Raw genomic sequence first — 12,895 nt, 5'->3', positions numbered from 1 at the left:
ACACACATTCAAGGTGGGTTTGAGCAACTTTTTAATTTTGGTGCTCAAATTACATTGTTTCCAAGTTCGGTGAATTCAGGTGCATGTGATGGGTGGTCCTTTTGAAGAAAATTGAGGCTACATGTGTTTTTGCCAGGCTTGCAAAGCAGGTGATCCTGTTGAATTCTGTGAGATGTATTTGCCATGTTGTAAAGTTAAATATTATTCCAGAGCAGGTGACATTTTCCTGTCTACGTAGCAGTGAGAGGTGTTCATTCCTGCACTAGTGCAGATTTCATCTCTTCAACACGTGACCCAGTTTCCCTATTGCCTTTTACCATTGCCCTTTGTGGTGTTGGCGTGCACCCAGGTTATAGTAAAACCTTGAGACATATTCCACACAAACATTCCTCTTAGAGAAGCTGACGAGTTCTGGACGAGTCCACTGTATATGAACATCTCTAAGGATGTAAACTGCCTCAAGCAGGGCACTTCACACACTTCCTGTGGACTGTATCAAGAAAACAATAATAGCAAAACATGGCTTTTGTCCTGATGCACTCTATAAATTACTGAAATAAAAATTGTTTTTCTTCTGAATAGATCCCAGGCCATTTGATTATACGACTCGAAAAGTGCTGGGCTACACCCACAAATGACCCGTCGCATGCCATCCAGTATACTTTTATTCAAGACAGGTTAGTATCGAGAATACACATTCTTTTTTATTGTATTTACACTTCAAGAGGGTATATGTGTCTGAAAAATAAGCAATGTGACATGGACATTTTCTTCTTGTGAATGAGTGAAGTGTTGGCTCTGAAAACTGGCACGCTCTTTTATGAACTAAGGGACATATTTACAAACCCTATTCACCACCGGAGAGTCACTTTTGGTGATGCTCTGGTGGCGTCGCACCATTTCCATATATACAAGCTGGCGCTAAGCCACTTGACGTGGCATAACGCCCCCTTGTAAATATGTCCCGTTCAACGGCAAGCCACTGCGGCAAAGGGGCGGGCAATGGGTTGCTGTGGGCGTTCCACCGAAACACCCATTGCTTATTGACACTGCCCTAAATTTTCAAGGCTGGGGCAGTGTCAAAAACTAAGGCCAAGTAATACCTGGTCTTAGAATGGCAATATGGGGAGAAATTATTAATTTCTTCTAGTTTTTTGCTCTTTCTATGTGGGCTGCAGAAGAAAGGTGTCCTTTCCTGCACATAAGCAATCGCCCTTGCAGTGCAGGCACCCTGGCAACATGGCAAGGTGCCTGCGCTGGCGCAAGGCAGCTTTTTCTACGCTGCACTAGGGGAAACACAGGGGTGCTCCTTATTCTTGTGAATATGGCACATCACTGCATTAAAAAATTGTCAGAGCACGGTATTGCCAAATTTGGTGTACTCCAACATTTTTTTTGTAAATATGACCCCAAGCTTGGATCATGCAACCTCGCAGGTATCAAGAGAGCTTCATATAACCTACAGAGATGCCACTCTTTAATGGCTTTAATGACTCCCTTCTCCGTGCCCTTGCATATGCTAACATATTTCATACTTTAAGATAATGAAGATGCCAGAGATAGCTATCATTAATGTTCTTCTTTCAGGGGAAATTTAAAACAAGCAAAGCATGATATTTTCTTGAAACAAACCCTTCTGGTAAACTATAGATTTTAACGTGGGTAATACAAAAAGCTTTATTCCTGCTGCATATTTGATAAGTCGTTTATTTCAAACTTTGAATTTGTGGGAAAAGATAAGTAGTAGATCATTCTTGAAATGTTATTGTTGTTTCCGAATTGCCTTGTAATACTCAACGCCAATTGTTTGAGCTCCATTTCAATTTTTAGTTAAATTTTTTATTTAATTTTCTGTTGTCTTACAATTCAATCTCGAGAAGGAGACATATAGTACATCTTTGCATTGTAATTGTAATTGCATTTATATAGCGCTTCCTATCCTTGACGAGGCTTTGAAGCGCTTTCTCAGCGAGTAGCCACTTCGGAACACAAAGAGGATTAGTGGTGAAGTAGAGGGAGATATGAAATTAATTTTAGAGGTGGACATGTGAGTTTGCTATTTGGATTGAAAAAGGATAGTGGAGTGATAGAGGAGGGAAGGTTTTGCATCTACATAGCGCTTGCTATCCCTTATAAGGTGTCAAAGCGATTTTTGGTGGGCAGCACGCTACACCGGAACTCAAACAGAATTAGTGGGGAATTTGTATACGGAAATATGAAATTAATTTGAGTGCTCACATTTATAACTTATGACATATACTTCCCTACTTGGCATGCCCGGTTTAATTTCGCTTCTGCACTCTATGAATGGGCTATAAAAATAAAATAAAAAGAGTTCACATCTTTTTCACATCCTATGGACATAGAATGTGCAATCAGGCCCATACTGTGTCCCCTGGAAATACAGATTCCACTCCCCTTTTGTCTGTTTCTAGTTCTAAATAGTACATTTCCACTGTCCTGGTGAAGCCTTATCCTGCCAAGAAAGAAACGTACTGGAGGCGTTAACAGTCTCACTGTCCTGGAGGAGTGCAGATCAAAAAATACTGATAAATGTGGCCCTCTGCTATTGTTGTTCTGTAAGAGAGCCCCATCTAAATCTTCGAATGGGCCAAATCCAAATAATCGTTTTAGCCTATCCACCTATCAGAGTTGCTGCACAGTGGCGACACAAAATACACGCCTACTTAGTACGACGGGGAGTGCAAATCGCACTGTTTCAAGAAACTCACTTGACGAAAGCGGAGGGGGTGGCATTACAGCGTCGCTGGAGAAGGCAGGTGTTTCACACTACTTACTCGGCTTATGCCAGGGGGACATTGATTTGGGTGCGGGCAGGAGTACCATTTCAATGTGTGAGGCAGGTGATTGACCCTGAGGGCAGGTTTACAGTGGTCACGGGGCGACTTGATGGGCGGGACATTACACTAGGAAGCATATATGCCCCCAATGTTGAACAGTCCACCTTCTTTACACAGCTCTCACAGAAATTGGCGGGGGAACTAACAGGCCCGGTTCTTCTAGGGGGGGTACTTTAATTGTGTAACGGATGTAGACCTGGACCGCTCCCACCCACCACTCCCTGACACCCCTACTCGTAGAATAGCAGACGTCAGGCGGGACTGGCAACGGAGCTGGGGGCTTACAGACACTTGGAGGGCCCATCACCATAGAGACTGTGACTACTCCTATTTTTCAGCAGTCTATGAGTTGCATGTCAGGCTGGATGCTGTGTTGTGTTCCCCTGATGTCCACATATTGATCACGATGAGTGAGTATTTGGCTAGGGCAGCCTCTGATCATAAACCCTTCTTGGTGGCCCTGAACTGGGTTTGACTTAGAACGGCAATTCCTAATTGGCATTTCCAGCCGGAGGTCTTGGAGGACCAGGTCTTCCGAACCACCATAGGTAATGCCATAGAGGACTATTTCCAGCACAACATGGGCATCTCTTCCAGTTTGCACAATGAGTGGGACGCATTCAAGGCAGTGATACGCGGACGGTGCATTGGGGAAGCCGTGGAAGTCCGTAGAACTCTATTGAGTGAGGTACAGCAGGCAGAACAACGGCTCAGGGAGAAGGAAAGGGAGAGACCGGGACAGGAGGACACACAAGAAGGGGTACTGAGGGCGAAGGAAGCGTTGGCAATGCAAGTGGAGAGACTGAGGTGCTTTGATTACAGGGCTTACAAGGTACGGGCGCACGCGGAACGAGATAAGTCCGGGGCGCTCCTGGTTGGTTGGTTGGCGAATCCAGCGCGCAGGGGCACACCGATTCTCGAACTGCGGGACGAGGGGGGGACAATCCACTACGGACAGCAAGCCATTAACACGCAGTTCCTGGAATACTATTCCACCCTTTATTGCAGCAAACTGTACCCCAGAGAGCTGGGGGAAGGGGATTTCCTTGACACAGTGTTACCTCAGATTGACGTGGAAGAAGCGGAGAGCCTGGGCCGACCAGTAGAATTGGGTGAGGTCTGGGGAGCTCTCAAGCGTATGGCCAAGAACAAAACCTAGGGTACCAATGGGTTACCATCAGAGTTCTATGTCACTTATATCGACGTGCTGGCTCCGCAGCTGGTGTCCCTTTATAATCAATCAAAACAGGAAGGCTACTTACCTACCTCGAAGAGGGAGGCAGTGATCGTACCGCTCCTAAAACCGGGTAAACCGAGTGGGATCGAACAGCGTATCGCCCCCTGGCGATGTTAAACATTGACTATAAGATCCTGAGCGGTATCTTGGCCAGTCGCCTGATGGTACACATGACAACTCTGGTGCACGGGGACCAGTCTGGCTTCATTGCTACCCGGAACACGATCATGAATATTCGGAGGTTATGTCAACTGATGCATGAGGTGGCAGCAGGGGGCGATGAGGCATGTGTACTATCCATAGACATTGAAAAGGCCTTCGATAGCCTAGAGTGGCCGTATCTGTTTCGGGTTTTGAGGGCCTTTGGCTTAGGGGAGGGGTTTGTGACCTGGACGAAGATTCTCCCCACTCACTCGACGGCCAGGGTTCAGACGGGGGGGGGGCGATTTCGGCTGCTTGCGACGTGGGCAGGGGGACGATACAGGGCTGCCCGCTGTGTCCCCTTCTGTACACCCTGGCAATGGAGCCGCTAGCGGGTCGCGCGAGGACAGGGAGACACTACAGGGGCTTAGAGGGGATTGGTCAGATGCACTACATTGCCTTATATGCTGACGATTTGTTGATGTTCCTTGCCAACACTACTGATGAGCTACGGGGAGCCCGGGAACTGCTGGAGAGGCTGGGGTGAGTCGCAGGACTCAAAGTTAACTGGGCCAAGGCCTGTCTGTTTCCGGTGCGTGGGGGGGGGGGCGAGGCGATCCTCCTGAGGGGATTGATGTCAGATGGGAAGGCAATTGCTTACCTTATTTGGGGGTTAGAATTTATCATGAGGCTGCTGATTTATTTGAGGGTAACATAGGGCAAGGCCTGCGAACTACCAAGAGTAACCTTGACTTCTGGGGGTCTCTACCTTTGTCGGTTGCGGGACGAGTGGCACTACTAAAAATGATAACCCTCCCCCGTTTGCTTTATTATTTTGTCACACTGCCGCTCTGGGTAACTGGGAAGTGCTTCGCCCAACTCAACTCCATGGTTTCGAGCTTCCTATGGGGATCGGGAAGACGAAGGATGGCGCTGCCTACTATGATGCGTCCAAGACAAGAAGGGGGCTTCGCAGCACCTGATTTCGAGGCTTACTATCATGGCGCTCAGTTCCAATGGCTCACACAGCGGACGGCAGGGAAACTGGGAGTCGAGGTAGATCAGAGAGGCAGGGATCTGGGACTTCGCCACCTGATTTGGAATCTGCTACAGCTTCCGGTGCGAGAAAGAGAGGTGCCCAGAGAGTTCTGGGTATTGCGGCAATGTTGGTATAGGGCTCTACGACACAATAAAACGAGCCCGGCATATGCGCCCGAGATTCCGGTGTGGTTCTGTGAGGAGCTGCCTCACAGAGGGGATTGGCAGCGACTACATGAATGGGAGGAGCTGGGGATCTCCTCCATTGGGGATCTATACGAGGATGGTACACTGTTACCATTCCAAGATCTCATGGAAAGACACAAACTGCCTGCTCAGGACTTTCTTCTGCACGCGGCAGTGACGGCGGCTGTGCGCAAACACTGGAAAACAGGGTTGGAGGAACCACAGGTCTTCCTCCCTTGCCAATATGTGGTCACGTCCGCGGGTAAGATCAAGGCGGTTACGTGTTTGTATCGGAGACTGACGCAGGGCTTAAGGGCTCCTCTAGAGGAATTGCACACTAAATGGGAGGCTGATCTGGGAACGCCTATAGAGGCAAAACCCTGGGAGATGCTACTGGAACGAGCATAGAAATGCTCTCGAAACGCGAGATTCCAACTCATCCAATTCTATGTGTTTCATCGGGCGTACCTCACTCCTTCCAAAATTAATGAATTTTTCGGCTCCTGCACTGCCTGCCCGCGTTGCAGACTGGAAAATGCAGCGTTTATGCACACGTTCTGGGATTATCCATTGCTTCTGAGATATTGGGGAGAGGTTCTGGCCAAATTGACAGAGGTGACTGAAAGGGAACTGCAGCATACCCCAGGGTTGTACCTGTTACACTGGTTCCCCCACACTGCCCGCAACAAAACCACCAGTAAGTTCCTGGATCTGGGGTTAGTCCTAGCCAAACGTGAAATCACTAGTCATTGGAAGGCAGTCACAGCCCCCAGTGTTGTGCACTGGCTGTGGGAATTTATAAAGTGGGCGGACTGCGAGGGGACCCTCCGGCTCCAACTAGCTCAGAGAACTGACAGTGACAAATTGTGGGACACGGCGAGAGCCTGGGTGGCGATGGTAGATCTGCTTAAAAATCCCACTGACTATGATGACTGATCCTTCCGGCTATGGGTGTCACCCTTTGCTACATGAGAACACAGCCGCAGGTCGCAGGGTGAGAGGGTAGGTGGGGAGATCACTAACGTGGGTGCATCCTCCCGGGTGGGACAATGTATCACTGCCATAGGGAATCTAAAGGAGTGTGCAGAATAAATAATGTGCAACAAGTGCGGTGTTAGGGAAAGCGACATGTCTGAGGGGAGGTGGGGGTGAGGGGGGGGACTAGAGTGGGAGGGAGTGAGTTGGGGCGGGGGGAATTGCGTTCTTTGCTTTCTGATCCGATGAATAGATGCCGACAGTGCTTGCATAATTTAGGGGCACCACGATTCAGCCCCTCAGGGCTATGCCACAAGACGGATGGGATATGACTCCTACATTAGGAAGGACCACTCTCCTCCCGACGAAGAGCAAGGCGGTCTAGACAAGATAACGAGATGCGAGGCTATGACAGGATGTAGTCACAACTGTCCGTTGGGTTTTGCAGGTATAATGTATTTTATAAGATTGTATGTATGCTGCATCTGAGCGAAATATGAAAAAACAATAAAGTCTGTTTTAAAAAAAAAAAGATCAGAGTTGCTGCACTGTGCTGCACTGCGTGAAAGAGCAGGGCCGCACCATATCTACTAAGGTACAGCACTAGTGCGTTCTTCCCAGAGCCCAAGCCTCTTACAGGCTGCCTAGTGCCACGTGCACACTTTTGCCTCACAGTGCAGATCTGTGCATGTGATGTCTTTTGTACTGGAAGGCCTGCTTTGTTTTACTTTTAGGCAACCTGAAAGTAATTCCCAAAACACAACTTTTAGTTTGCATCCCTTTATGTGACTCTGTGTCTTATTTAGAAGTACTGTTAGGACATGGCTACTTTGATGCAGCACGGTTAGAAGGTGACCTGCTCTCTGTTGTTGTCCTGGAGTCGAAGTCCCACATTCTCTCTCAAAGAGGGCAGTGATCAGATATTTTAAAGCATCCAAATTCCAAATTGTTCATTTTGAGAAGACTAAAGTTCATGTCCATGATGTCATCTGGGGGAATTAACATGAGAATTTACCTTACCACTCATGTTAAAGCCTACATCTGTTATGCTTTTCCTAAGCACCCGCTATTTAAATGAATACATGGATATATGAATGAGGACCACACCATCATGATGTAGAGTAAATTTGGGGAGTGATGTTAATACTAGATGCGAAAGACATGACAATATGTACTGATGAGGTGTCCATCAATGATAAAGGCAAAAGCTAAACGTTGATTTATTTGTAAATTGATTTCGGTAATATTTCATTATAATTTGTTAATTTTAGCTGTCATCAGAGTTATTTCAAATAATTCTGGTCAGAATCAGCACACAGTGGGGGCGTGGCCAAGGTGGCGAACATGGCGGACGCACTCTAGAGAGCTCCGTCCCGCCGGCGCAATATCCTCACCTATATCCTGCATCGCCCTAGCCCACGACTGCCCTGGTGAGGAGCCCGACAGCTGGAGGCACAGAGGAAGCTCCGGTGGCGATTTGGGCGATTTTGCGGCATGTGCTCCGAAGTTCAGTGTCCCGCGACCGGGAGGCCTGTGCCGCCCATGAAAGCCGGGACCTCAAGTTTGGCCGCGCCCGGCCGGAAGTGAGCCAGCGCGGCGTGTGGAGGAGCGGATGTGCCGGATCTCGCTACTGGCGGCGGAAGGACCTGGGGCCGCTTGGAGACCAGCCGACGGCCGCTGCGAGGGGATCCCAGCGCCGTCCTGAGGCCTGCTTGTCGTCGGAGGCCGGGTAAGCCGCCATCCCAGGTGGGTGACGCTGTGGGGGGAGGGGTAGTACCCTCGGCTGGGACTGCTTCCACTCGGCGGCCTAATCGGACCGCGGGAGCCTGGTGACCCGGGTGCAGGGAGGAACTCTATCTTTAGCCCCCCCCGGCCATCATCGACCGCAGTGCATCAGCAACGCTGGAAGCTATACTTTGCGTACTAGTGCCTATATCTGGGGATGGTGGGCGCTGCGGTGGCGCTGTGACTGTGTCCCCCTGAGCGGCTTGATCGTCCCTCTGTGGCACCTGAAGGGACGGGGGGGCTGCTGCCAGTGGCCCACACCCAGTGTGAAGGAAGCGTTAATCCGGCGCCCCTGCTGCCTGATTGAACTTTATACTTGTGCCAGCGGCTCACCATGACGAGGGGCTGCAATAGTGGCAGCACTGCGAACAAGGCCCGATTGATAAGTTCACGGGGCCGAGTGGCGGGGCCGGGGCCGCGGGGGGCTCGCAGGGACCTGGTCCGGACAATGCGGCCCTCATGGCTGCTATAACGCAGTCCAGAGATATGCTTGATGCGAAAATTGGGGCCGTGGGGGCTGATGTCACCTTGCTCCGGCAGGATCTGCGCAATGCGGTGGCCCGCATCACTGAAACCGAGACCAGAATCACGGAGGTTGAAGACGATGTAGTGATCCTTAAAAAGAAAGTGGCTGCCATGGAGGGGATTCAGAAGGGCCTCGCGCTCAGGGTTGAAGACGCGGAAGGTCGGGCCCGGAGAAATAACCTAAGATTTGTGGGATTTCCGGAGGACAGTGAGAAAGGCGATATGGCGGCGTTCCTGACCCGATGGTTGGAGGGGTGGCTCCCCCCGGAGTCTCTATCGCGTTGCTTTGTGGTTGAGAGGGCGCACCGAGCGCTTCTCCCGAAGCCGCCTGTAGGTGCTCGCCCTCGGCCGGTGATCGCCAAGCTGCTCAATTACCATGACCGGGACGTTATTCTGCGACAGGCTCGCGCGAAAGAACCCCTAATGTACGACAATCACAAGATCCTCATATTCCCCGACTATACTAAGCTAGTGCAGCAACAAAGACAATCCTTCACTGCGGCAAAGGCGCGTCTACGAGAACTCAAAATTCAATATGCCCTGCTTTACCCGGCCCGCCTCAGGGTGGTCTTCCAGTCCAGGACACAGTTCTTTAATTCGCCGGAGGAGGTCTTTGCTTGGACAGATGAAACAGTCCGCATCAGGGTGCATACTCCTCCGGGTCGTGATTCTGACTCATCTTCTACGGGCGGACCTTCGAGGACTCCCCGGAGGTCACGTAGCAGGAGCAACTGGCGATCGCGCTCCCAGAAGAGCCAACCTTCCCGCAATGGAGGGTCGGAGGCAGCTGATGAGACGGACAATCAAACGTCGGCGTCCTGAGGCCCCGAGACACTTCGCAAATCCTTGATATGGGGCTCAGGTGTTTTCCTAATGGTACATGGTTGCATCGGAGGCGAAGTTTCTACTTGTGACTCTCCGCTTCACTGACTGCTTCATGATGCATGTATAAAGGGAGGACGTGGGTTGGGGGATGCCTGAAGGAGGGTGGACGTACCCACGGGGTTCTTAGGTTAGTTGGGTAGGGGGTAAGTAGAACTTGAGTGGGTTGTTGGTGGGGATCCATTGGCATAGTAGGTTCCTGGCCTCCCGTTGGGGGCTGGCGATACCCTATTCCGCGACAGGTACTTCAATGTTTGTGAGGTATGGGGTTGGGGGGTGGTCGGGTAGTTGCGGGTTTGAACTGGGGCATCGGAGGGGTGGAGATGCTGTTGGGGTGGCATGGGGGGTGGGGGGGCTGAAGGGGGGAATGGGGATGTTGGGGTACTTTGTTCTAACACAGTGTCCAATCAAGTCCAATTAGAGTTCTATGTGTGCGTGTGGTCCATGACATCCGGGGCCTTGCTCTACTTGCCCCCTGATGGCGGGTGACAGTCATGAGACAGAGCCCCCGCTGGCGTCCCTGCGTGTAGTGAGCTGGAATGTGCGGGGAATGCTTGATAAAATCAAGAGGGGTGCAGTCTTGCGGTTGGGAAAGCGAGAAAAGGCAGATGTACTACTCCTGCAGGAGACACACCTTCTGGGGACCAAAACTCTTAGCTTGCAGCGATATGGCTATCAGCAGGTATATCACGCTGGTTTTGTGCGGGGATCCCGGGGGATTGTGGTCCTTGTCCACCGCAGACTGTCCTATTCCCATGAAGCGCAATGGGTTGATAGCCATGGCAGGTATGTCTTCATCAAGGGAACGGTGGGAAACGAACCTGTGGTCTTTGGGAGTGTGTATGCCCCACCTCCGCTGCAGGAAGCTCTTGTTGAAAAATTGTTTGATGTGTGGGCCGAAATTCCGAATGTGCTGGCGATGGTGGGTGGTGACTGGAATGACGTGATGAATGGGTGTATGGATCGCTATAGGCCGGGAGGGGGCCAAATGGCGGATACCCCAACTAGATTGAAAAGCATGGTGCAGGGGATGGGCTGGGTGGATGCATGGCGGTACCAGCATGCCCATAGTCGCGAATACACTCTCTAGACTTGACTACTTGTTCATCCCCCGCGACTGGATAGGGCGGGTGGCCTCCACATCCATTCTCCCACGCGGTCTGTCAGATCACTCCCAGATTACATTGGACCTACACCTAGACAGGAGACGGCAGCCTTTTAGATGGCGTCTTTCCACATGGCATTTACAGCAAGATAGCTATCAGTCGCACATGAGGGAGGCAATAGCTCAATACTGGGACAATAATGACAGGCCAGAAACGGATGCTATGACCCTCTGGGAAGCCTTAAAACCCGTGCTCCGTGGCGTAGATATTGCCTGGTGTGCCGCATCCCGGGTGGCCCGAAGGGAAGCTATAGTTGAAGCGGCAAATACGGTCCAGGACTTGGAGGTGGAGTGTAGTACTGGAGGTAGTGCTGATGGCGTAAGACGGCTGCTCCTTATGCAACAATCATACACCTCTCTGCTGATGGACGAGGCTCGCCAACTCTGGTTGGCTACTCAAAGTAGGATCTATCAGTGGGGGGACAAATCAAGTGCCATGCTCTATAGGCTCTGCCAAAACACATTCCAGGCTCACTCCCTACCGGGCCTCTGGGATGAGGCGGGAGGCGCGGTGACGGCCCCGGCTGCTATAGCGGCCAGCTTTGCGCGCTACTATGCGACCCAGTATGCCCCTCGGGAATCTCTTCCGGCAGAGGAGGTAGACAAATTTCTAGCAGATCTCCCGCCACGGGCACTTTCCAATGAGGGACGTGCCAAACTTGACCACCCGCTGTCAGCCGAGGAGCTGGGCGCGGCGCTAGGGGAACTGAACGCTGGCAAGACCCCTGGGCCCAACGGCTTCCCCTGTGAGTTCATGAAGACATTTCATCTCCAATTGGGAGTCTACTATAGGCGGGCGCTGGAGGCGGCCAGGGTCAGTGGTCGCCTTCCGGCAGACTGGCGACACGCGGAAATTGTGGTTTTCTGTAAACCTGGGAGGTCTCCTACACAACATGAGTCTTACAGGCCAATTTCGCTCCTGAATGTAGAGGCGAAGCTGCTGGCAAAGGCCTTGGCCAATCGTCTGCTCCCATACATAACAGATCTGGTCCACCCGGACCAGGCCGGGTTCATGCCCCATAGGGCGACACAACACAATATCAGGCGTGCACAGGTGGTGGTGGAGGCGGCTAGGGCGGCCGGGATTCCGGTGGCACTTCTCCTGGCGGACATCGACAGGGCATTTGATTCCTTGAGTTGGGTCTACCTACATGCCCTCTTGTCTCGCCTGAACCTTGGGCCCCGATTTCTTTCCTATATACAACTGTTGTACACCGACTTGACAGCATCTGTGAGAGTGGCGGGAGCAGTGTCCAGCCCCTTCCCTATAGGCCGGGGCACCCGTCAGGGCTATCCCCTTTCGCCCTACCTATTCGCCCTGGCAATGGAACCTCTTGCAGCATGGGTGCGAATGGACGCACAACTGAGAGGCGTGGAATGGAGGGCGGGACCATCCGACAGAATAGCGCTTTACGCCGACGACGTTCTTTTCTTTCTAACAGACTTAAACAGATCGGGGCCGAGGGTCCTAGAAATCATGCGTATCTTTGGGGAGGTGTCTGGCCTCTACCTAAACCTACGGAAGTCAACGTTGTGGACGCTGGGAGATCGCAGGGACCTGGGGCCCTGGGCGGATACCTTGCAGGAGGCTGCTGGAGGCATTAAATACCTGGTAATATTCCTGACGGATGTCCCGGGGGTCTCATGGGCACGCAACGTACTGCCTGTTTGGGACCGAGTGCGCTCTGACATGACGACGTGGTCCAGAATGCCCCTGAATATCTACGGCCGCTCAGCCATATTTAAAATGGTGGCTCTCCCGCGTCTACTATACCAGCTGCAAAATCATCCATACCCTATTCCGCCGCAGTGGTTTCGTCGAGTGAACTCGGCGCTGAGCCAGTTCCTCTGGGCAGGTGGGGTGGCGAGAGTGGCACTTCGTACATGCTTCCTCTCCACTCATTGTGGGGGGTTGGCCACGTCGGACGTTCTGTCCTACTATCAGGCGTCTCATCTATTGATACTAAATGAATGGTGGTATGGTGATCGGAGCGATCCGGCCTATGCCCTTGAGAGGTATTTGATGGACCCGGACACGCTACACACCATTTTGTATTCAGCGGCGGTGCGGAAGAGGCTTCCGGTGGTCACTCAGGTAGT

At 51.6% G+C, this 12,895-nt stretch overlaps 1 protein-coding gene across 1 annotated transcript in view; it reads left to right on the top strand.

Annotated features, from left to right (window-relative positions):
• Positions 1–12,895, top strand: part of LOC144761640 (alpha-tectorin-like) — a 317,960-nt gene that overhangs the window by 209,476 nt on the left and 95,589 nt on the right. The window contains exon 6 of the mRNA XM_078646930.1: positions 583–677. Coding sequence (XP_078503056.1) covers positions 583–677 — 95 coding nt within the window. The remainder of the gene's footprint in view (positions 1–582; positions 678–12,895) is intronic.

Source organism: Lissotriton helveticus, chromosome 6 (genome assembly GCF_964261635.1).
Source record: "Lissotriton helveticus chromosome 6, aLisHel1.1, whole genome shotgun sequence".
Taxonomy (NCBI): domain Eukaryota; kingdom Metazoa; phylum Chordata; class Amphibia; order Caudata; family Salamandridae; genus Lissotriton; species Lissotriton helveticus.
Note: the sequence above shows the minus strand (reverse complement) of the source record. Positions and strands in the feature narration are given on the sequence as shown.